The 26,870-nt window shown below is 32.8% G+C and overlaps 1 protein-coding gene across 3 annotated transcripts in view; it reads right to left on the bottom strand.

The window, feature by feature from the left end:
• LOC142339885 (arrestin domain-containing protein 3-like) overlaps positions 1-26,870 on the bottom strand; it is an 88,606-nt gene that overhangs the window by 19,228 nt on the left and 42,508 nt on the right. For 2 of the 3 annotated variants that reach the window (XM_075390208.1, XM_075390207.1), the window contains exons 3-7: positions 22,022-22,177; positions 18,605-18,727; positions 16,207-16,348; positions 11,668-11,679; positions 856-961 (exon numbers count right to left, since the gene is read on the bottom strand). In XM_075390208.1, the coding sequence (XP_075246323.1) occupies positions 856-961; positions 11,668-11,679; positions 16,207-16,348; positions 18,605-18,727; positions 22,022-22,177 (539 nt within the window). The remainder of the gene's footprint in view (positions 1-855; positions 962-11,667; positions 11,680-16,206; positions 16,349-18,604; positions 18,728-22,021; positions 22,178-26,870) is intronic. The other variant, XM_075390209.1, reaches the window with a different exon arrangement.

Here is a 26,870-nt window from a genome sequence, read left to right as displayed (position 1 = left end):
ATGTTAGAGCATACACTCTAGAAAGTAAGTTGTGATCATAAGATGCAGCTTGAAATGATAGCTCAATATAAGAGAGCATAGTAAGACTCTCGCAATGTGGACCAGTTGGCTGAGTAGAGAGCACAGGATTGCAATCAATTAAGAGATTGTTGGGTCGCAACCCGCAAAGGTCCCAAACTTCACTGTCACTAGAATGGTGTTGACATACAATCAATATAACGAGCAAAGAGTTGCTCTAATACACTACAAGCGCATGATCAAACATATTCGTGAACAAAGAATAGCATGTATATTAATTTCAAAAAAAATCCCTCGGCAACTTCTAAATACTTGAATCTGCAAAAAAGTGCAAACAATTAAAGACTTTGAAGGTCCAAGAAAAAGTGGAATCCGCCGACATCAAACGTGTGGAAATGAGCGACAAAATCAAAGGATGAGAGTCAATCAGACTTGTTGCTAGTTTGCGCACACTGTAAATTGCGAAAACTGCTGACATATATACCAAAATTTGAGCGCGTTGGACTTATTCGTACTCGCTAACTTTCCTGATCCTAGTACATATGTGCGGAAAACAGCGATACTGCTGAGTATATATCATAAGGCAAATGTGCAACGAAATGCAGTGCAATCGTGCAACGTAGTCTGGAGAAAACTTTCGGCCGCGCCATGGGCTGGAACCAAGCCATTTTTGGGTCTCCTTGGTCTGGACACAGTCATTTTTTAATGTCTAATACTTCCCATCCTTCTTCTTACCAACTGATTACTGAAAAGCGTTGCTTTGTGATATTATCAGAGAACTGTTTGGATTCTTATGAATTCTTAAAGTCTGTACATTTTGGCTAATAAAAGACTAACTTTGTAGTATGAAGATGAAATGAGCACATTCTGTATCTCATTCAGATTCACATCGTCTATTACTGTGAAGTATTTCTTGCAACTCGGGTTCAAAGCGGCCCATGACCTGAAATCACAACTCTTGTTCTTTTTCACATATTCTTTTCTTCCGCATCCTAGTCAAAGCTTCGATTCCAACGTGGTGACTTCTGATCAGACTCATTTCCATTTCGTGCTCTGGTCAAAACATAAGTGTCTGAGAAGCTCAAAAGGACTACCATGAAAATTTGGACACGAGTGTTGGCGATGTCTGATCAGATGTCATTTTAGCCTTGATAGCCTTCCAAAATCTGATTATAATCTGGCAAGGTAATTGCACTGCTCCTGTATAAAAATCTTGCAAGAAAATGTTAATCTTACATTTTTTGAACTTGCAATATGTTAATCTACAAGGTTCTTGCAATATATGGCAAGATTAAAATCGGGTTGCGACTAGGGCTAGGAACCCATACTAGGCTCTGCGGCACATCATGAGAACAATAATTCCACATTGACAAAGCTTTCATATATTTATAAATGTTAGATTTTAGCTATAGCCAAAGGAAAAGTTTAAACCAGTTTAGCAGGAACGCTGCAACTGAAAGCGTTGGTATAATTAATACAACTTTGACAGAAAAGTTGCGTATCGATTGATATGATCACTATATTGAGTGAACGCTCTGGCAATTAAAAAAGGTATACTAAACAAATGACAAATACAATTACTTTACAGAAAACTCTTACAATAGAAAACAATTATTGTGAACAAACAATCGGTGTGAATAAAAAAAATTGACCAATTTTATTACAAGCGTTCAGAGCTTCAATTGGTTAAATACATCAATTAAATTGTTTTAAGTTAGTGCTTTAAAATTTTGAAAACATATTCAATTTCAAGGCGGTGAACCCGTGAAAATGTTTATGGACTGTAACACATTTAAATACATTTGATAAATATGGATTATGGCAACCATGGTGCATGGTCAAAAATATTATCAAAATCCTCCTTTTTTCGTAAAATTTATTCGCTTTGTTTCAAAGTCGTTTCAAAACCCTTTTTTGTTATGAAGAGGGCCTTATGAAGGCGCAACCACTGTGTAATAGAATCACCGAGTCTTGATTGCAAGTCTAATTTGGTAACTATTTTGGTACCAGCTGGTCTTCAGTTCTTGAACTTGGGCATCTAATATCACCTGTCGCTGACATGACTTCTAGAGGACGAAAAAAACTTATTTCCTAATGTGGAAAACAATTTATGGGCAAAATAACCGATTGCAATCCAGTATTGCGAGCCTTAGAGATTCCAGTGAAATTGCCAAACGGCATCGCATGTCATTAGAGATGGAACAGACCTTGAACCCCTGCAGCTCTGCACCTCGCTGCGAGATGGCGCAGACCACTCCAAAACTACAAATTGTCTTTGTACAATGTCACTGGATCCAGGATACTATTGAACAATATTTAGCGGATCCTGGTCTGGAGAATTGATTCCAATATGAACAGCAGGCCACTAACAAATGTTTCTAGTAAACAACGTCCTCTGCCTTGTTACTTTCAATCACTTCTTGTAAGGACAAGTTTCACTAAATTAAAATCCAGATTTTTTATGACACAACAAAAATAACGCTGTTAGAGTCATCGAGGTCGACGCAACAGTCACTCGGTAAATTTTGGATTCGACTTATCCATAAATATTTTCCAACCAGACTAGATAGACATGGAGCAGAAAAATGATATTCTAATCATAGACAACTGGGTCTGGCTCCGCACAAACATCATGCGAGAAGTCTTCGGCTGTTAGCCAAATTTGTCGACTTTCATCCAAGCTCCAAAGCCAAGTTCGTTCTGTCAAATTGAAATACGAGGACACAAAATAGGAGAAATGAATAAGCTAAGCATGGTCTTAGTCTGTTGCAGATTTGCAGTGGTTTAAGTATCGTTGTACTCTTCAACCTAGCTGTTGTTTCTATTTTGCCATCAAGTACACAAAAATCATTCCGAGTCAGTCAAAATCAGTCCTGGAATTAGATAGTGCAACAAAAATGTCAACAAATTTTTCGCCTATTGTGATATCTTGCACCTAACAAAAAGGTAATTTGACGAGCTTCTGTCGGCGTGTCTTTCCAAACTGATATTTTGATTGTTTCTTGTTGTTCCGACCCCCACTTTAGTGGGGAGGGAGGAACTATATACTCAAATGGGTTTCTTTTGTTCAGTCAATTTTGGCCGATCGATATAATCATCGTAGAGAGTTGTGAGTGGTATCATCAGAAAGCCAGTCCAGCGTAGAAAATGGAGTTAAAAAGATTTTTCAATTTTTGTTTTCTATAGGGAGTTATCGAGGTTTAATATTTTTGTGAATAATTGCTGTTTTTATTCACATTTTCAGTATTTTTGACCAAATTTTCGTCAATTTTGCTTTAAAAATGTTTAAATTATAAACTGTAACGCTATTTATTTCATCTCTAAAGAGAAAATAGTGTTGCTGAGTTGTTCGATCCGAGTTTTTTGGCTAGCATTTACGCTAAGTTTTTCAAAAATCAGACTTTTTTCGAGAAAAAGGGGACCACATTTGCTTTTTTTTTTAGCTCACTTGCTTTAAATTTTCTGGAAGTAGATACCTTAACACTGCCGTGGAATTTTCTTTAAGCTCAAAAAAGAGATAGTTGTAATCCTGAGTTGGCTTTAAGAGTCTTCTGGATCATAATTTTGCAAGTCTTTTGCAAATTAATACTCGATAATTAAAAAAAAGCATTATTTAATTTTGAGAAATTGAAAATTTTGTTTAAAAACTGATCTATTTCGCAACCATTTGAACAATTCACTGTTTTGTTAGACGTGCAGCAAAATCTGCGCTGATTTGGATCTCATCGTAGATCCTTAAGATAAAAAAATTTTCAGATTTAAATGGGGCGCGACCTTTTTCTAAAAACATTTCCTCTATGTAAAAGATTTTTATGTAAACTGCTGACAAGAATCTCAAATCAGGGCTCAATTAATGACAAATACTAATTTAAGAAAAAGTTCAACGAAAATATAATATGGTTTTAGAGTTAAGCTCATGGTTTTTATGGCTTTGTCCAATTGTTTGCGTAAAAACTTTATAGATTTCTTGGGTTTTGCTCTTTTGTTACACTTTTTGTAGCCCGACGACTTGATGTCCCCAAACAAAATTCAGATAGTTTTTAGGAGGTATAGATGAACCTACTAGATTCTTTCAGTTGTTATCTAGTGTCTGTTATGACTTTGAACATATTTGTTTTAAGAAAATATCGGTGAATTTTTGAACTTGGCCAATATTTTATCCTATTTCTCTCAACTTCGGCCGCAGCCTCAGTAAATTCAGGCAGAAACCAAATTTGTGGGAGTGAAAACATATTGTGGGAACTGGTTTTGTCTTCAATTAATGTTTTCCTGGTTTTGATCAACGTTTTCAAATTTTTTTTTTCATTTTTGAGCATAATTGCATTTTTTATGTCTATTTTGTTTCCTTCTCGAATTACCACATTGTCGGCAAATCTAATTAAAATAAAGCATAGAGGAAAACTTTAACTGCGTTGAAAGATGAGTATCTCTATATGTTAATTGTTTTTGTTGAACAGTTTATGCTTTTTGAGCTGAGACCAAACTATCTCGCAAATTTTTTTGGATTTTTTGTTGTTTTTTCTATGTTTGTATTTCCTTTTGTTGTTGTCCGCCATATACCTGATAACGATAAGTCTTAATTCCTTCTTCCCCAGGATGTATAATTCCACCTAGATAAAGATTTCAGTTTATAGCTATTTGTTTTAATGACTTTCAAATTAAATTTTTAAAAAAGTTTTTTTTTCAACTTTCTCTCTTTGCTTTCAATTTTGTCACCATGTAACTCAGTCATACTAATTATAAATTTCAATTTGATTACTCAAGCACTTTTATTGCGCTTTGTTATACTTTGTGACTGATTGCTTCGTCTACCTCTTTTCAAAAAAAAAGTTTTCGAGATTTCTATACTGTTCAATTTTCGGGTTTCCTTTTGTACGTTGTCGCTTTATAGGGAAGGCTCGTTGAGGATGAGAAAAAAAGAAAGATTTAGATTTCTTGCAGATAACATCTTATAAGTATAGTGCCTTGAATAGTGTGATGTCGTAAAATTGCTTGAAGTTTCGGCTTCTCTGTGTCTTTGTTTTATATTTGTTTTTTTGTGGGGTCGTGACGTGGTCTCATCATTAACAGGCCCAATTGGCTTCCTGAGGTGTTGCAACTAAATCCATCGTTTTCTGTTGAAATTATAAATTTGATATGATATTTGAAAATACTTGTTTCGAAAACATTTTTGTGTTTTTGAGCTTCGTCATTTTTTAAAAAAGTTTTTCGGTCAAATTGTAGCCCAGTCTCTGTAAACACAGATCACAACTCGTTTGCAGTGAGTTATAAATTAGACCTTAAAACGGTTTTAGCTTCAAATTTTTGCTCTCGGCTTTGTTACTACTTTTGCTACGAGACTTCATAAAAGTTATACGAGATTTTTGTACATTTGTACATTTTAGAGGATTTTTGTTTTCTTTTTGGTGTATAACCAAAGTCATATGTCCCACTGGCTTTAAAATTTTGAACAATTGAACATTAGATTATGGCTTGTCTCAATTGCTTCCATGGAGATTTTTAAAAAAAATCACTGATTTCAAGTGATATCTAATGACATTAATAACTGTGAAGTTAATTGTTTTCAAAAATAGAAACGTATTTTTTAAATTTGCACCTCTTTGCTTTTTTTCCACTTTTTTGTCGACCTGTTAACCAGTGGAATTGAGAACCGGTCCCATATCTTTTCTAATGAAGTATAGGTTAAACTGTTTTGTTTACGTTTTATCTGATGCGAGTTTGATTTTGTTATGATTTTTTTACTGTAGACATCGAGTTGTGGTCGGAAATAAAGTTTGTGTTTTGATTTTTCATGGTCATTAGTAGTTCTATTATCAAAAACTTTCATCGGCCCTCTAGCTGGGCATTATTGTATTCCATTGGTTGTTTTTTAAAAGATAAGTATATCATCATTTGGTAGCCAATTAAGTTAAGAATGTGGATGAGCGGGGTCGGAACATTATATGCGTACGCACATTATCGAGCCGCCTTGTTAATAGTACACATCGGAAACTTGGGTTTTGCTCGTTCTAACATCTAGGCAGCGAAAGTTTCTTGAGCGCCGATTCCCTAGCTGTAAACCAAGAATTGCAACAATGAGACAGTACTTTTTCCCGATTCATTTAACCCCACTTATTTTAACCCCATATCATTTAACACCTGTATCATGTAACCCCTATATCATTTCATCCGGCCAATTTATAGTAGACATCAAACGCACGTTTTATCATAATTAAGTTGATAACTTAATCCCATATTCGGTTGTGATAGTTTCATATCAAGTCGCACGGGCAGCTGAGGCATAACCATGGCCCGCGAGGCATGGCCAAATGATTAGATTGCTAATTTAATAGTCCTTATTATAAAAACGATTAAAATCGGGATAAACTGATAAAGGGGTAAACTGATAGGGGTGAAAAAATTGGGGTCAAAGGATAGAGAGATTCAGTAAAAAGGGGTGGAAAAGCGGGTGAAAAATAAAACGTCTAAGATAGTGAACAGGGAAATACTCCTGAATCTCAGCTCAAATTTATACGCCTGACATACCTTATTACCAACGTAACTCATAATACAAATAATAACTACGTCTAATCGAAAAGCTCTGCTTGTTGTTAGAATAGACTAGTGACCAATTCAACCAACCATCGTTTTCATCGTCGTTTTGCAGTCTTCACTGTCTCCTTTCTTCTTTCCAGTTATTGTGTGTTGATTGCAATCTTGTTCTCGTTTTTTTCTTTTTTCTTATAGGTGAAAAATTGTTGCTGGAAATCGTTCGAATGAAAACTTCGAGCATGCAATCACTTCATTCCTGGCCAAATAATATCTTTTAGAGAACCGAGAAATCATTTTCCGGAGTATCACAACTACACAAACTAAATTGATAAAAAACAAGGAGGCTCGGTAATGTTTGTTTGCACATAAAGTTCCGACCCCGCTCATCTACATTTTTCACTTAATTGTCTACCAAATGAGGAAGAGATTTAAAAAAATTTAACATATCAAAATGTCATTCAAAAAATTAATAAATGAATAAAACAATCGACCTTAGAGGGGCGATGAGATCTGTCATTACCATAATATGACTACCGGAAAAAAGGGCGATAAAAATTAAATAATTACAAATATTAATAACGACCAAAAATTGTTGTCCATTTTTTGAACAAAATTAATAACCAAACCAAAAAGGCATCAGATTAAGTTTATAATAATAAAAATTAACCTGTAATTCGTTAGAAAAAACATCGGACTTTTCCTCAATGCCACTTGCTAATAAGTAGACATGAAATGAGAAAAAAGGCAAAATTTTTTATTAAAAACGTTGCTTTTTTGAGAAAATTTTAGTCAATTCAATTAGAAATATTATGCATCAAATAAAACCATCAAAAGATTCTTTTATACCTCCATAAGGAGCAATTGAGACCTTTCATTGTCCAGAATATCTCATACGACTACAAAAAAAACGACAAATGCAGGCAAAAAATGGCACAAAAATTGGCACGAAACAATTTGCACGGGAATTTTGCGCAAAAACAATGTCTCAGCCAATTATTCATTAAGCTGTTTATTAAAAACATTATAACTCGTTGTACCAAGAACACAGTTTATTTGAGAAAAAACCGGTAAAAATAGCAAATTGGAGTGAAATAGATAAGGGATTTGACTTGTCTATAGAGAATTCAGGCTAAAAGTTAACCCAAATAAGATTGGCAAATCTCCAAAATCCCTTGTCTTTTTTTTAAAAAAAAAACAAAATTTTAAAAATTCAAAGCCGACATAAAATTTTGACTAAAAAAGTAGACAATTAATATTTGATCTTCAAGGAGGCTCAACAAGGAGGCTCGGTAATGTTTGTTTGCACATAAAGTTCCGACCCCACTCATCTACATTTTTCACTTAATTGTCTACCAAATGAGGAAGAGATTAAAAAAAATTTAACATATCAAAATGTCATTGAAAAAATTAATAAATGAATAAAACAATTGACCTTAGAGGGGTGATGAGATCTGTCATTACCATAATACGACTACCAGAAAAGAGGGCGATAAAAATTAAATAATTACAAATATTAATAACGACCAAAAATTGTTGTCTATTTTTTGAACAAAATTAATAACCAAACCAAAAAGGCATCAGATTAAGTTTATAATAATAAAAATTAACCTGTAATTCGTTAGAAAAAACATCGGACTTTTCCTCAATGCCACTTGCTAATAAGTAGACATGAAATGAGAAAAAAAAGCAAAATTTATTAAAAACGTTGCTTTTTTGAGAAAATTTTAGTCAATTCAATTAGAAATATTATGCATCAAATAAAACCATCAAAAGATTCTTTTATACCTCCATACAGAGCAATTGAGACCTTTCATTATCCAGAATATCTCATACGACTATAAAAAAACGACAAATGCAGGCAAAAAATGGCACAAAAATTGGCACAAAAAAATTTGCACGGGAATTTTGCACAAAAACAAGGTCTCTGCCAATTATTCACTAAGCTCTTTATTAAAAACATTATAACTCGTTGTACCAAGAACACAGTTTATTTGAGAAAAAACCGGTAAAAATAGCAAATTGGAGTGCAATAGATAAGGGATTTGACTTGTCTATAGAGAATTCAGGCTAAAAGTTAACCCAAATAAGATTGGCAAATCTCCAAAATCCCTTGTCTTTTTTTTTAAAAAAAACAAAATTTTAAAAATTCATAGCCGACATAAACTTTTGACTAAAAAAGTAGACAATTAATATTTGATCTTGATCGAAAACTAATTGCGCCTGAAATTAGTGATACTAAGTCATAAGACTATAGAACAACACTAAGAACAGGCTGAATTAAAAAAAATCGAAAATAAATTTACGCAACCACTGTTTTGAATCCATTGACTTTGTAAAAAAACTAACCGCGAGAAAATTAATTGTTCGTTTGTGTCTCCTTCGCAAATCATAAAGTATTTTTGTGAAATCCATTATCTCAAAATCTCAGCACAAAGTACCACAAAAAGTTAAAGAGTATTTAAATTTCGCTTTCAATAATGAGGTTTTGTTACAATAATGACACAATATTGTAAAATACGAAAAATAAAATGCAAACCAGAACAAAAAGGGGATAAATTGAAGAATACTTTTACTTTCTTTTTGAAATAATTTTATTGAAAGTCAATAAAACCATTAGCTATATACCGATGTCAGTTATTATGTTTGTTTATGTATCAATAGTTGGCCGCTGAGACCTTTAATTACACAATATTTGGCATACGGCAAAAAAATTAACAGCAAATTTAGAGCGAAATTAAAAAAAGGGAACAGTGTCGCAGCTGTTAAAAACCATAAGCTGTGGAAATGATAAAAAAATTCAATTACAAATTATGCAACGTTTTTTCAATTAGTACAAAACCTAACAGAACAGCAAAATTGAGCAATTGTGCACAAAAAACAAAAATTTTGTATGAAAACTCTTAGTACCAAAAACAAAAAGATCCACGAAGATTAGTTTGTATTTTATATGAAAGAAATTTTGACTTGTTTTTACTGAGAATAAGCGACAAGTTAACAGAAAAAGGTTAGAAATTTGACAAGTTAAAAAAATTCATTTAATTTTTTTAAAACAAATATTTTCAATGTCATAAGAGACCTAAGGTAACAACCGAATGCATCTTTCAGTTTCAATTACACCTCCTGAGGAAGTCATTTTAATATTTGAATGGACAGAGCTATCAATCAGACTGTAAAAAAAGAATAACAATTGAAGGCCAAACACAAAAATTCAGTTAATGGGTATTAAAACTCTTCTTCAAAGCCATAAAAACCATTAGGATCTCTGAAAACAAAAAAAAATTACTTTCGACCTCATTTTTAGGTAAATGGGAGCTGTCATTATTGGAGCCGTGAATGAAAATTTTTGTCAGAAACTAACATTAAATAGAGCAACTAATTTTGAAAAAAGCAACAACGAAAAAAAATAATTTCTGATTGTAAAAGTCGATGATAATATCAGACCAATCGACAATTTTGCAGCGCGCCCAACAAACCGCCAGAGTGTTCAAAATAAGTGCGAATTAGATTAATTGTTGAGTGAAATACTTCAAATATCAAAATGCATTTTAAGCATTTTGTATAATAATCTAGTTAAAATTGCAAAAATCAGGCAAAATTTTAATTCCAGAAGACTTTAATAAGGCGCCGAGTTTCAACTAGCGCTCTTTTGGAGTTTATTGATATTGTGTTAACAATTTCTTGGTCTCCACTCTCGGCAAAAAAGCAAATTTTGTGCAATTTTTAATGAAAAAAGTATGGATTTTGAAAAATTTTTCGAAATTTTTAGCCAAAGAGACTCCATTCAAATAGTTCAGCAACGTTCTTTTATCACCAAAGGTGACAATGACACTCTACCGTTAAAAACATTAATGTAATTTGGATTATTTTTTGCAAAAATTGTGCCACATTTTAGCGAAAATTACTGAAATTGTGAATAAAAAAATTGTCGCATTTCACAAAACTTTAAGCTTCGATAACTCTGTAAAAAACGAAAATAAAAAAAATTTATTTCCGTTTTCTAGCATGTACGTGCTTTTTAATGATACCACTCACAACGATGAATATATCGATCGGCTGAAGCTGTCTGAACAAAAAAACCCATTTGAGTATACAGTTCCTCCCTCCCCACTAAAAGGGGGTTCAGAACAAAAATATAACTCAAAATCTTCTATTCTTTACCTTTTGCCGACAAATTTTTTGAAATATTAGATTCCATTTAGTGAATTGCAATTATGGGCATAAGCAAAAAAATATACCAAATATTTTTTTTCAATGCTGATGAAATAAGTATGGAAATTGAGAGATATTATTACTATTGTTTCAGAGATAGATTTGAGAGAACTGCAGATTTTGATTTTTTTACTGGAATCTTTCATAACATCTTGTTCGCTTTTTCAAGCCGAAAAAGCAAAGTTATAGAAATAGAGGCCCTCAGTCTGTCAATCGATAATCAACATTTCAGAGTTATAGAAATGCAAAAAAGAAAAAAGTGAAAATTGCTGCTAAAATACATCAATTTATTTTACAGATCTCAGAAAATTCTTAACCATTTTTTGCAGCTCCGATAATGAGTACTCCTGTTAGTCTTTTTCTTTTTTAAGTTCATTATTGAACAGAACCTGTGGACTTTACTTGCAAGATATTTCAATTAATGTCCTCATTTCGCATTTCTGGACTCTGCCCACTGTCATGCGCCAAAGTTCAATATAACTGTTCGAAAACTTTCAAGGCTAGAGCATAAATGGAATCGGTCAGTACCTGAGATGCAAATGTACAGTACAGAAATCTTTTTGTCCTTTTGGCAGCTAAGAAAAAATGAGCATTTAGAGCAAATGTTTGATGTTTTTTTTTAAAGAAAATTGCTTTTCGAAAGCCTTTTATATTAAAGTTCTTTTGCATTGTCAGTCATACAAAACAATATAGTTAAATATTTATTGGTAACATCAACTATCGCGAGATTATAGGTCTCTCGTAAAATTATAGCTAATCCTGTTACTCACAACTTATTTTTGGGTGTTGTTACGGCTAACGGTGAAAATATCGGATAAGTGAGGAAAAACAGTCATTAATGTGGAAACATTTAACATCCCATTTATAGCAATGGTATTTGGGTGAATATGCAGAGCAGAGAAGGCTGACCTTTCGAAGTTCCTAAAATCAATTCAAATCATATATTTACATGCAAGCTCAAGTTGTCTCTCCTGTCAATTAGATTTGCGTTTGGTCCGTTACACTTTTTGAGATATGAAGTGGTCAGGCATTCAATAATAGTAAGCAATTAATTCCCATCTAAAATAATTTCCATTTCTCTATTAAAATCAACCCTTGTGAACAATCAACTTTCTTCGAATAGAGAAAAATAAAAAAAAAACATACTACAAACAATTTCTTTCCTTCTTTATATACGTGGCCTTTTAAACGATTTCATATTGTTAGTCGTTTTTTATGTTGTGCGCATTGTAAACCTTTGAAAACTTTGCGTCACCTCATTCAATTGAAAATCATTTCTGGAACAAATGGCAAAAGTCAAGACTTTCGCGAAATTTTTCTACTTAAGACTGTTATCCTGCAAGGTCTTGCAAAAAAAACGGTCATCTTTTTTGCTAGTCTCCTACAAAATAACTGTGCCTTAGGAGAACTCACGCAAGAAAACCGTTTTGTGAAGAGGACAGTTATCTTGTAAGTGTCTTGCATGAGTCTTACAAGATAAGCGTCTTAATAAGGAAAACAAAAATTTAGCACAGATACGAAAGGTGTTCTCAATGTCAAGATGCGTCAATGATGTGACAGAAATGTGTCAAATATTTAGAATAGGTTTGAAGTCTCTACTTGACTCGCTGTAAGGGTTCAACTGATTTGTGTATGAAGCTCTAAGCCTATATACTCTGTGGCTTAGGGAAATTTCTCAATATCTCAGTGATCTTTTGTTTTTGCGTTTTCACTTTAAAAGAGCTGCAGTGTGCTAGCTATGATGTCGCACGTTGATGCTTTGACATCAACTCTCCTAAACAAAACAATTAGTTCTGCTATCAAGGAAATATGATTTTTTTTTTCAAAAATTCGGTTACATTGAAAGAATTTTGCAAGATAGATATTTATCTCGCAAGAGTCTTACTAGAATGACGGTTGTCGTGCGAGATCATTGTCAAAAATTCTGGCATCGTTATGTTTTAATCTTGCAAGATAACGGTCGCGTTTGGGCTGTGGATTCTAATGGAAACTAAAAACCAGATGCTAATGGAAATGTAAAAATCAGCGGATTTCTGTTCGAGCAAAGTAAAATTTCTGTCCAAGATTTTTGAAACAGTGCCATTTGTAGCTGTCATCCCGTTACTTATTAAGAAACGCTCAATTCTGCATAAAAAATGACTATAAATTTAAACAGGGTTGAATCCAATATCGGATCCCACATCGTTTGGTATTTTCAGGCTGAGGCCCATAAATTCTAGGCACAATTTTGTTGACAAAAAGTCAATATGGTAGCTCAATAACTAAGTTCAAAAATGATCGATATGATGTAAATAAACGCAAAAAAGATGTTAAAGGAGTAATAGAACTTATGGAAGCTTATATTATTTATCAAAAAATCAAATGACAATTATCAGTAGTTCAAATTAAACTTCATTCATCAGTTTAATTTACTACCCTCTATTGACAAATATCAATCTATAGTAATGTTACAAAAAATGTTTAAAAATATCTCAGAAAACCTAAAAAAGTAATTCTGAGGACAAAATACAGAAAATAATTCAATGTGGACAAAGAAAGTGTCAATTGGGTCAGTTTTTTGAGATGTTTGGATTAAAACTCATCAGGAAGTTTCAAGGTAAGATCAATGATTTAGGATTTAAAATCATTATAGTACAATTTGTGAATTAAACAATTACATAGCGACAATCACACAAATAATTGCCATAAATAACAAATGTTTCACAACAATTATCTTTTTTTGTTTAACTAAAAACCAAATTTTCATCGAGTGTGTTCAATTTTCTTAAAAGCATATTCGAGGACGTCACAAGGCATTTTTAAACCAAATTTGATAGTGCAGGAAGCAAAAAACGGAAAAAAAGAAACATAAAAATACTTTTGAAACAAAGCTGTTAGAAAAATGTCCTGACTTAAAAATAGCGCAAAAATGAAACCACGGCAACAAAAGTCTCAGACTTTTGCCGAGATTTGTTTTTTCCGTCAGTTGCACAAAAAAACTTACTGTACCATTTTTAAAGTAGTTAAACCTGTCTCTCGAGGTTCCGAAAACATCTGAAAATTAATTCAATGAAGTCATCAATTTAAGAAGTCTGGATTTCATCAATTGCTCAAACATATTTGAGCTCTATATTAGACCTGAAGAAAAAAACAATAACAAAAAAAGTTGAAAAGCTTAAAGCAATAACATAATATCTGGTTTATGGTGCTTTTAAGAGGTTTATATGATCTTCTAAAATAATATGCCCCACAAAAAAGTGTTAAGTTTTTTCCTAAAGCTACAAAAATTATTGCCAGGCTATTTCCGAAGTATTGCGATTAAAAACCATTCCTTAATTACAAATATTCGAGATTGTAGTACGATACTTGTTTCCAAACTGGATATTTTTGATGCTACTAAACAAATTTGTTAAGCTCGGTAATATAAATTCTCTCACAGGGTAATTCTCGAACGGCGAGTCCTGAAATGACGTAGTTAAAAGAAACATTTAACATAAAGCAAAGTAAAGAAATCAAAAAATTTCGTTTATAAAAAGTCAATATGCGGGCTCATTAAATTTGTTCAAAAATTATCGATATGATGTAAATGAACGCAAAAAAGATGTTAAAGAAGTAATAGAACTTATGGAAGCTTTTATTATTTATCAAAAAGTCTCATGACAATTATCAGTAGTTCAAATCAAACTTCATTCATCAGTTTAATTTACTACCCTCTATTGACAAATATCAATCTATAGTAATGTTACAAAAAATGTTTAAAAATATCTCAGAAAACCTATAAAAGTAATTCTGAGGACAAAATACAGAAAATAATTCAATGTGGACAAAGAAAGTGTCAATTGGGTCAGTTTTTTGAGATGTTTGGATTAAAACTCATCAGGAAGTTTCAAGGTAACATCAATGATTTAGGATTTAAAATCATTATAGTACAATTTGTGAAAAAAATAATCACATGGCGACAATCACACAACTGATTGCCATAAATAACAAATTTTTCTCTACAATTATCTTCTTTTGTTTTACTAAAAATCAAATTTTCATCAAGTGTGTTCAATTTTTTGAAAGCATATAAAAGAATGTCATGATACATTTTCAAACCAAATTTGATAGAGCAGGGAGCAAAAATACGGAAAAAAGGAAGCAATAAAAATAACTTTTGAAACAAAGCTGCTAGAAAATGTCTTGATTTAAGATTAGCACAAAAAATGAAACCAGGGCAAGAAAGGTCGCAGACTTTTGCCGAGATGTATTCATTTTCCATCAGTTGCACAAAAAACTTACTGTACCATTTTTAGAGTAGTTAAACGTGTCTCTCGAGGTTCCGAAAACATCTGAAAATTAATTCAATGAAGTCATCAAATTAAAAAATCGGGATTTCATCAATTTCTCAAACTTACTTGAGCTCTATATTAAACCTAACGAAAACAATAACAGAAAATCTGAAAAGCGTAAGGCAATAACATAATATCTGATTTATGGTGCATTAAAGAGGCACTTCACAAAATGTCCCTAATTTTTTTCTAAAGCTACAAAAATCAACGCCAGGCTATTTCCGAAGTAGTTCGATTAGAAACCGTTCTTTAACTACAAAGATTTGAGTTTCTAGTACTTTATTTGTTTCTAAACTGGATAATTTTGATGCTACTAGACAAGTTAAATAAGCTCGGTATTGTGAATTCTCTCATAATGTAGTTCTCGGCTGGCGAGTCCTCAAATGACGTAGATAAAAGAAACATTTAACATAGAGCAAAGTAAAGAAATCAAAAGGATACTTGATGGATTATCAATATGTGAAAGACTTGCATACTATTGAGCTAAATTTGTCTATTTCAGTACTTCATAAAAAACTGAGTGAAAAGAGATAACTGGCTAAAAGGGATGCAGGGCTGTAACAATTTCTCCAAAAAACAATGTTGTCAAAAAATAAACATATAATTTATTTGAGTGTAGGATTGCGTTACAAAAGATCTAAAAACTTACAAAATAATTTATATTAACCTATAACCGTTATGAGAATAAATTTTGGTTAAAACATATGGGATTTGTCTTGAATGAGGCTATTTTACAAGTCGGAAAAATAGGTTTTACTTTTAGCTTGAAAAAATGGGTGTAGAAATTATGAAAACTGTTTGGGTGCAGAAAATATTTGTTCAAACACCAAACATATGATTTTTCAAATAAGGAAAATGGATGAAACCCAAAACAAGTCAAATCTTTTAGGTTGTATACAGCCACGATGAGATAATTATAAACTTAGCAATCTCATCTCGACTATCGCAAATCAGTAATTTTTCCTAAAATTAACAAAAAAAATCTATGTAAAATATGACCAGTAATTATAAATCAGTAATTTTTCCTAAAATTAACAAAAAAAGATGTAAAATATAACCATTTAAATTTATTTTCGTTGTGATCACACATTGAAAAATTTGTGATCCAAAAAATAATTGTTTTCAGGTGTTTATTTACCTATCAATGATGGCTTTGACCGAGTATCTGATGTAAGCGCCCACTCTCTCCACAGAGCAGGGTAGATTGGTGGGCAGCGCATACTGGAAGAGGTAGGAGTGATTGCCCTCAGGTAACACTTCAGATGCGTCTTCGTCCGTTTCTGTAAATACCAGTCATCACAAAGCTTGAAATAATCTGGCATATGATCTTGATAAATTCTTCGTAAGAAAACACCCAAGATGTATATGGCAAACTTGCAAGATCGTTGCACGTGTTTCAAGAAAATAGATATCTTAATGATATCTTAGAGTCAGTGTTTTTAATTGATATGAATTAAGATTGACCCAAAAACTTGGTTCAAAATACAAAATTTGGCAGAAAACTATGTTGAATCAGCTTAATATTTGTTCAACGACACACAATCATCTGAACGACTTAAGGAGTCTCTTTGTTAACTGGTGTGCGTATGTTTAATTAACTCTATCTTTTGTCTGGGCTGTTTTGTCTGTTCACGCATAGCAGGATATATATGAAGTTTTGCTTAACTGTGGTATTATAATTAAAAATGAATTGGTACACGTTTTTAACCGGTTGATCAATTCTTATGTGCTATTAAATCGAATAAGAGTGCTATTGGATTATCAAAACGTTCTCAAGAGCTATTCAAAAAGTTTTTTAATGAAAAAACCACTTCATAACCCGAGATTGTCCGCAATGACGAGTTTATTGGATTATCAATTGTGATGTTATTAATGAACTAGAACGAGGCCCAACTGAGGCCGAACAGAACTGTGACGGTATCAGAACCAAGCCCGTGGTTAATTGTGAGTTTCGTAAAATTGTTATCTAGGCACTAACTTATAGGCTTACTTTTCCATGTCCCGTTTATTTGTGATCAGCCGTGAAATTGTGCTAACTGACACAAGAAAAAGTGATCGGACTGTTGTGCTTGTAATACTATATTGATGGATTTAAATATGACGTACGTATCTTATTTTAAATGAAAAATTTAAAACAGGGCCGAAACCAAAGTTAAACTAGACTTGTTCAGCGGTAAATGCACTACAAAAATCGAAGAGTGTAAAGTTTTTGGTCAAAGCCACTGATAACGATTGTTTTTGGAGTGTTTCAATGTATTTCCTAGGAGCTTTTTGGTTTCATTTTTCTATCGAGTCATCAAATTTAGAATATTAAAATTGATACTTCAGTTAAACAACATGTCAAAGCTTTAGAACAAACAAAATGTTGATTATTGAGAACAAATGCCATTTTTTATTTTTAAAAACTCTGGGCTGTCTTCTAAGATCTTGCAGAATTCCTACAAATGATGATTATCTTATAGGTACTGAAAAAATCTTACAAAAGATGGTCTTCTTGTAAGATCTTACAAGATGAATGGTTGTCTTGTAACATTGTTCCACGTTCGTTCCGGTTTCTACACTTTCATTGGTATTGGTTCTTTTGCGCGCATTTTTCTTCATTCAATGCATTGGAAACTTGAGAAGTGCTTGCGCATATTTGAGTAACTTTTTTAAGCATTATTTTATTTGAAAATTGTTTTTCAAGATAACAACTCAAATTTCTGAGTACAATATTCTTACGTTTTACCTTTAGTTTACTACCAAAAATTGCAGCTTCCAAAAGCATTAATCAAATCATTTAAATTTATATTTTTTTGTTTAACATTTTTGAATAACAAGTTGCTGAATTAATCCTCTTTAAATGAATGTTTTTTACACTCAATCTGGTGAAACAAAAAACACTTATCTTCGAACCTTCTAATTATTACCGGGTTAAAACAAAATATGTATTTAGTGACCTTTCAGTTTCAAATTTATGAAAAAAATTTACATTAAGTTTATCGTCATGTCAATTATCTCCAAATTTTTATGCCCTGTTTTTCTACAAAACGATTTGTTGCCTTGGGAAAATTTTGTAAGACGAATTTTAAACTTGTAAGAATTTATAAGAAGAATGTTTATATTGTAAGATTCTGTCAGAAAATCTTGTAAGACAATGCATCCTCTTGTAAGATTCTGACAGAATCTTACTAGCTTACAAGATAGCCATCCGCAGCGCCCTCGGGACGCAGATATCTCTATTTTTTCTCTCGCGATAGTTACCAGGTTATGAAAATATTTAACAGATTACCCAGCTTAGATACGAAAAAACTATCCAAAAATTTTTTAGCGTTCTGTTTTTTCCTGAAAGATCTCAAAAGAACTCGTTCATCTCGCAATATCTTGAAAAGAGAAGTTTTTATTTAGGAACTTTAAAAGAAAGGTTTTTGATTAACCTTTTGGGAGAAAATTGGAAGCTGCAATGAAAAAAATGATCTTACAAGAGCCAGAATCGTGCAAAACATGCCATGAACTTTTGCTCTGGACTAGGAGAATTCAATGTCAGTAAATCTAACCTGCGTGCGAGAGCACAATGACATCATGGAAGTAGGTGTCCAGGTTTTGGTACTCCCTTCTCTGGTCACCTGTGCCCTCCAGCCACCAGACCTTAGCCAGACCATGCAGCTTCACTAGGATACCTGTTAATGGTCAACTAACAATAAAATTCACCAGACAAAAAATAGATCCGGAAATCAACCTCTATCCCTTATCGAAACTAAATTCTGAACAATAATGGTTTCGAAGTAACAACTTCATTTTGATCAAACTTCTGTTGCATCTATTCAATCAGAATTCATATGCACCATTAAATAGCGTCTATTACAGCATATAGAAGAGCAAAAAACTATAGTCATCAGTAGAATTAGGAAACAAGAAAAAAACAATATTACAAATACGGGCAAAAAATAAGGGATACTTTTCCGTTACAAACAGTGTTTCAGTCATATAAACAATTACATGCTCTTGATAAATTCAAAAACACAACTATGCATTGTTAAAACACAAGTGAGACTATTGAAAAACATTAGTTGAGACAATCAGGAGAAAAAACCAGCAAAAATGTAAGTCAACTTGCAGCACGTGAAAACAAACTTCAAAAAGCCAAAATATGTTTGAACACTAATTTGTTATTTCACTTCAAAATCCGTTTGAAACAATGTCACGCCTCAAATTATTTGTTTTTGCTCAATCGACTACATCAGCTGAACTATAGCCATTCTAATTGTCGATCATATTGACAACAAAGAGTCTAACATCATCGCTGCTTGCTTCTAATTGGTTAATCAAGAAAGTGATTTAGGTCAGTTTACATAGTAAATGTCAAGTTACTGCAATATTTACTTTTGTTGACATCAGCACGGATAGTTATTACGTGGCTGTAAATGCCTCGAATAAAAGGTATTTGACCTTTAATGGTCACCTAAAGTGTCATAAAATAAACAACTTAAGAAATTTAACAATTAAATAACAAAATATCGAAAAATGCCAATTTTGCACCATATAAGTGCTAATAGCTACACTTATGTGTCTGATGCAATAACGTTGGTTGGATCCATGGGTAGTTTAGGGCTAATCCTAACCGTGTGCCATAAACTCGCGTTGCTCGCGCTTTCCCTTCCAGAAATCGTGGGTGCACAAAATTTCGGTTCCAACTTGTAAAAATTTTCAGTTTTGAACATTTTTTAGTTTTGACAAAATCTAAATTTTTTCAGTTTCAAACGTTATTTCTTGCTGTCTGATGGCATTTGTAGCTGATTTGAAGTGGCGCCAACAACACTGCATGAAAACAATTCGAGCTCTTTGAACCGTGAAAAAAATAACATGAGAAAACCTGAATTGTTTTCAAAGAATTGAATGGAAACGATTACTTTTTACCTGGCTAGCACACCAATCAATCACAACGAATTTGAAAAAGTTTATTAAATTTAGAGGAAAATAAAAGAAGTAGCATCCAAAATCGTAGGTAAATTTGGGAACACGTGTTGGTTCCCATGTTTCTTAAGACTCGGGTAAGATTGTGAAAATTTTTTCAATTCGGATATTTTGTGATGAGCATATGAGAAGCCAGCAGAGGCTGGAAAAAGGTAATTGTCTGAAAAGTAATAAAATGTTAAAATGTATATATCCGCTAAAAAAACTGAAAATTCGATAGGTCTTCTGGGTGTCGAAGCCTTCATTCCAACAACTGTATTTTCAAAATCTGCGCAAAAAAGTATACTCTAGCTCAAATAAAACTTTGATGAACGGCTTGAGCTCAGCAGGTGTGAAAATGACAAAAATATCTTGAAAACTTGATATTAAAGGTTCAAAAAAACAATTTCCAACTGCTATCTACAGAACAGCCAGCCTGCACACAAAAATAAAATTGGTTGGTCATTAGAGACAGAGAGAGGCACAAACAACGATAGAAGTTGTGAACTTAAAAAAAGTTAGTCAAAAACTAATGAACTATTAAAGTTCTTGAACCCAACGTCCTCAAATCCAAAAAGATGCTGTTCAGATCAATCTAATAATGCAAAAAAGCTTTTGAAAATCACTATGGCACCAAAAAACCATGATGCTCAAAAAAACCACCAAACTTTTAATACACAATATGAAAAATTTTAAAAATTCAACAATGCGCAATGCTTTTATAAATTTAGCCCAGCATCAATTCAAATCACGTTTATCATAAAACTTGAAAAATAGGAAAAAGTGTTGAAAACTGCAAGTTTCTGCAACAAAAACTGTACAAATTGTACAATCCGGATTCGGTGGATTGTAAAAAAAGAGAGCTCGTAAATAGAAGCTTTTGAGAAGCTAACGGCGGCTTTCAAAAAAAATTCTAACTTAAATGGGGGATAATAAACCAAAAATTGAGCAAACACAATCATAAATGTGAACAAAACCACTGAAGTGTCAAATGTTCACAAAAAATTGTAAAACTCATTAACTCCTGGAAAAAAAACAAAATTTGAAGAAAAAGTTTTAATTCTATATTCTGCTCTTCACGAGATTTCTGGTGATACCAGTCACAACTCTTTCCGATGAATGTATCGATCGGCGAAAATTGACTGAACAAAAAGAAACCAGTTGAGCATATAGTTTCTCCTCCAACTGAAAGTGGGATTGGAACAATTAATGAATCTTATATTTAGTTGTTTTCAATCAATTCAATTTCCTTAGTGTGCAGAATGTTGGGAGGGGGCCCCGCGAAACATAAACAATCGCTATGGATCAATTCAAATATGATGGAAGGCAAAGGAAAAGTGTTGCTATGCAATGCATAAAAGACATTTTTTGTACAAGTGTTCTCGTCTGCTTGAAAACTCTGACTCATCATTACGTTGACTTTAAAAGCTGTTAAATTAGCACTCCGAATAACATTTTTTTGTTCCCAGAGCATCTAAAAAAATTGATCGCGTAGGACAGAAGAACTAGACCTGAACAATCTAAAACTGTACTATATGTGAAAAATTCAAAACGCAACCGGTTAGAACTCGGTAGCCATTCTACGTTGTAGCCAATCATGAATCCCCCAAAAGAATCCCACATGAGCAAGGTGTTTTTGTCCATCTTCTCGCCGTATTGGAAACAGCTGCTGTGTGTTAATTATTTTTGAGTGGTTTTCTACTAAACTTCGTGTCGCTTATGTAAAACTCTAACTTTACTTAGCTTAGTTCAGACTAAGAAGTCAATTTGCAAAACAACTTATCGGTAACATGGCTCTGGAGAAAATTTTGTTTTATAATTGGATCTAATTAATAACGAAATTGGAGATCTCAATTTTAGGCAGGTTGAGACTGTTGTTATAATTGTCTATCCTCCAAAGTGTAGTTTTGAAACAGAGGTGTACGCTTTCTGACGTGCTGTTTATGAGAACACACATTAACTTTTGGTGGAGTAACTTTGAAGTAATTTCCGTTCAGTGCAATTTGATGTGCGTTGCTTACGTTTATAGTGAATGGGTTCGGTGAGTGTGAACTTGACATTGCCCCTGAGCATCTGACCCGCCCTGTAGATGGGGGTGGGGCCACTCTCACTGGGCTGGTCCAGCTCCACTTCTAGACTCCGGGGGTTCCGAGGGAAACACTGCAGACGCTTACGGGCTAAAAATTGTACCCATTATATTCACTTAATTTACAGACCGCGCCAGAACTGCCCAATAATACTCTGCGAAACTCAACTGATTATAAAACTAGCCAATAGCCCAGTGAATCGAAATTTGAAACACCAACTTTTCTTGGTACATTTTGATGAGATTTTGGAATTGTCTTTATCAAGGCAAACGAGAAAAATTTCTTGACTATAGAACGTTTTGTTTGTTGATCTGTTCAGAGAGAACCTATAGTTTGTTTGGTCGATCTGTGTCTTATAATATTTTGAAGTTAATTCTGTTTACAGTGTCAAATTTTTCTTCAACGTTTCACACTTCTTTTCACATTTGTTAGCTGTTAAATGAAACTATTATCTGCTTACACTTTTTTGCTGCTCTCTTTTGTTTTGCTTTTGCTTGTATTAAAAAATGATTTCAAAAAAATTTGAAACCAATTTGTCGAAAAATTATATTTTTATATCTCCTAAACCACAAAAGCTACGGAAAAACACATGGTTATGATCAATAAGTAGACACACAGTCAATCTAGTGGTACAAATAAACAACCTAGGTAAAAGTGTGTTTAGGGGACTCTTAGTTTTATCTTATACTTAATGGTAAACTATATTGGCTAAATCAAACGCTCAATATAAATTCTGAAAAAAGCCTTAAGAATTTGCTAGTAGCATACGCATATATAATTTGACAAAATGCATCTCGATGGAGCAAGATTCGTAGTCTACCTGGTTTTAAACTCATCTTATAAGAAACTTTGTTCCTCAGGGTGGACATTGGAGAAACTTAGATTCAATTCTCTTTTCTAAAGTTCAATATTATGTCAAATTGTTCGAACGCTTAAGTTGAATCAAAGAAACATAACGCTGTAACAAGCATTAATCTTCGAGAGGATTGTGCTTATATACTCACTGCATGTCAAAATAGTATGACAAAAATAGTGATTTTCAAATTGTTTTGATAGTTTTCCGAGCTCTATTGTAGTATTACGAGAGCCGTTACAAATGAACGGATAATTAATCCCGCATTAGAGCGAACGTATTTAGGCGCTAATTAACCATTCTCTCGCCGCGCGCTAAACGAACTAACGCTTGTTAAGACTACCAGTACACAAGTATTTAAACAACTCAGTTCGACTTATTTAATTAACACAACTTTAGGCCTGGATCTCCTCGCTTATATCCAGGATAGAAAATATACGTTGTTGAACGTAGGCGGCCTGTAAAACCACAGTTTCTTTTGATTTAAATTACTTCTGCTTTTGACAGTTGCAATGCAGATCTTTCCCCCCAAGTTCAATAAAGATGAAGCAGATTGCTTCAGGGGAAAAGACAATAGAGTCTCATAAAAAGCCCCCAAGAAAACCATAATTGTTGCGGTTTTAGAAGAGGGGAAAAGCAGAAAACAGGCGCCTACGAAATCAATAATTGATGCTCTCAGCTTTTTAGATTTTTATTATTTTTTGGAGTTTCAATAATTTTTCCGTGAGATAAAAAAGAGTTAATTCTCTTGCCTTCTCGGCCAATAGGAAAATAAAGAAGCACCTCACTATGAACGTGAGTTTGTGATTCGCTCCCTATCGGCCCAAACGGAGCTGAGAGGAATTAATTGTTTCTCTCAGCGAAGTGGGACGGAATAAAATTAGAGAGACAGAAATCACTCCCAGAAGCAAGCAGCAGACAACTGCTTTCATTTTTCTCAAAATTTAACTTCACTTTAACAATAAAATAGTCGAACAAAATTGTTTAATAACTTAGACAAATAATTCCTGATTTGATTTTATAACTTTCTTTTTCGACAAATAACATAACTGAAGAAACACCCAAGTGAACGATCGCCCAGCAGCTCACCTCCATTTCACCACTACACAACTGGTAATTAGTAAGCTTGTTCATTTAAACTATCTATTTAATTAATTGAACTTTTCAGCCCCCCAACTATTTTAAATTGAGACTTATAGCACAGACAGATCTTAGGCATATATCTTTGCCTTCGATTTGTTATATCTTTTGTCAAGTTTGACTGGCATACATAAAGAGATCCCGTATTGTGTGATCTGTAATAGCCCAGCCAAATTTGATAACTGGTGCGCCCAGAGGAAAGAATCACGCCTGAATTTTTGTTTTTCTATCCGATCGGATTAAAATAGTAAAATAACCACTAGCACAGAAGTGAAAGCACACTAATAGACGAACAAATAGAGTAATTTATATCAAATTTACGGCCGAAATACAGTAAATTTACATTAAAATAGTAACAGGCAACTGATTCTTTGCTCTTGTAAAATTGTTCTGACCCGGGTGGGGGTAATCTATGTCCGATTTCGAGTTTATTTATATAACAATTGAAGTACTTTCACAATTTATAGTCGAAATTTAACCAAAAATCATCCCCCCAAAACCTATTTAGCCTAATTTTCACCCAATTTTAACCAAATTTATGGTTAAATGTTAGTATTTACACTGTAAATAATCGAAATTCAACCAGATTTCATCCCCCCAAAACCGGTTTAATCTGATTTTGACCTAATTTCCAGCAAATTTATGGTTGAATTTTAGTATTTTCACTTTGAATAACTGAAATTTATGCAGAATTCATCCCCCCAAAACCTGTTTAGTCTATTTCTAACCCAATTTTGACCAAATTTATTGTAAAATTTCAGTATTTTCACTCTAAATAACCAAAATTTATACAGAATTCATCCCCCCAAAACTTGTTTAGACTATTTCTGACTCGATTTTAACCAAATTAATGGTAAAATATTAGTATTTACACCCCAAATAACGAAAAATTATCCAAATTTCGTCCCCCCAACACCTAATTAAACTAAACTTTAGCCGATTTTCACCAAATTCACAGTAGATTTTTAGCATTTTCACAATAAATAGCCAATTTTTAACCAGAAATCATCCCCCCACACCATATTTAGAGTAATATATGTCTAATTTCTACTGAATTTTTGACCAATATATAGCATTTTCAAACAATTTAACGTAAATTTAACCAGAATTCATCCCCCCAACACGTGTTTAGTGTAATTTATATCTAATTTTCTACACATTTAAGCACACGTTGTTGCATTTTCACATTAACTAACCCAATTTTGGTTAAATTTAAGCCTTCCTTAATTAAATATTCACTCTGTTTTATCAATTCCTTGACCCGGGTGGGGTAATATTAATCAAATTTTAACCAAATAAACATCATTTTGACCTAAATTCTCAAATATTAACCAGATTTTAATAAAATTAACGTCACTTTTATCATAATTTAACGGATACTAATCACATTTAAGCCTTAAAAACATCATTCTTATCCAATTTTAACCAATATTACTCAAGAAAATAGCCATATTAACGTCATTTTTACACAAAATTAGTAAACATTAACCAAGTTTTGACCACATAAATCTCAATAAGGCTCAAATTTAACAAAGAATAACGGGTTTTAAACTAAATTTTAACCCCCCAACATAGATTTTTAGCCTGAAAATAACATAAATTGATGAGAATTCCCCCATTTTAACCGGTTTCACACGAACATTTTCACCAATAGACGTTTTAAACAGTGCATGGACCAAACTGGAATAGTTATTGTAGAACATCTTAATCTAACAGCAATAGAAAACACTAGAAGGGGTAAAATAACACGGTTTATTACTGACGGAATTACTTTCTTAGCTATTTTCTACGTGTTTGAACATAATTCTCCCGCTGATTTTTGTATAACTTATGCATCTGAGAACCCAAATTTTCAGAATTTACTAACTTTGTTAAAAACTAAAAACAGTGTGATCGAGATTCCCGCAGAAAATTTAGCCAATAATTAATTAAAAGAGCGTAAACTAGCCTTTTTAACCCAGTTTGTACACAAATTTATCATAGAAAAGTTGTTGTCTCATGTTAAAATACGGTCATTAACAGACTCAAGCATTTTAGAAACAATATTTAAACACAATAATAGCTACAAAAATACTACTACTGATGTACTAAACATCCCGTATTAAACGTTTTTATACTGTCTTCTGTGTGTTTCATACAAAAATACAATAATAAAACAACAAAAACAATTGTTCTATGTTATTTATATGTCATATATTAAAGTAAACGTTCAAGGTTTAAATATAAGTATTAAAGTACATAACGAAATAGGCAAAGTTTCATATTATTTAACTGACAAGAACAGAAACTTTTTATGCATTTACCATCACTCTTCTAGCGAAACAGAAACTGAAATCTACATAACTTACAAGTGGACCAACCCAAACTTTAAGGAACTTTTGTGTGCTCTAAGAAATCAGAACAGTGTGATAGAATTAGCATAAACGTATCATCTTGTGTGTGGATGAGCCACCAAAATAAAATTCCCCCGTTTGGTTTACAAATCTTAAAAATTATTAAACCAAAATACATCAACGTTTCTCCTGACGATCCGAGTTTACCAGATAGAGTTAAATTACTTATAAAAACAGAAGTTGTCACACAAATTAGATTTTCAAAAATAAACAAATTTCACCAATACTCTGTTGAATTTAAACACTCTGAAAGCACTTATCCTTGGTTATTAAATTTTACCGTTGAGCAAACCGATATTTACTCTTGGGTTGAAATTTTTAGTACTGATAACGGCAAAAACTTTGAATTTAAAATACAATCATTAAACGGTCCTAAACAAATAAAATTCATAACACA

Source organism: Convolutriloba macropyga, chromosome 5 (assembly GCF_964194025.1).
Source record: "Convolutriloba macropyga chromosome 5, txConMacr16.3, whole genome shotgun sequence".
Lineage (NCBI taxonomy): Eukaryota > Metazoa > Xenacoelomorpha > Acoela > Convolutidae > Convolutriloba > Convolutriloba macropyga.
This window is presented reverse-complemented; position numbering and strand designations above follow the sequence as displayed.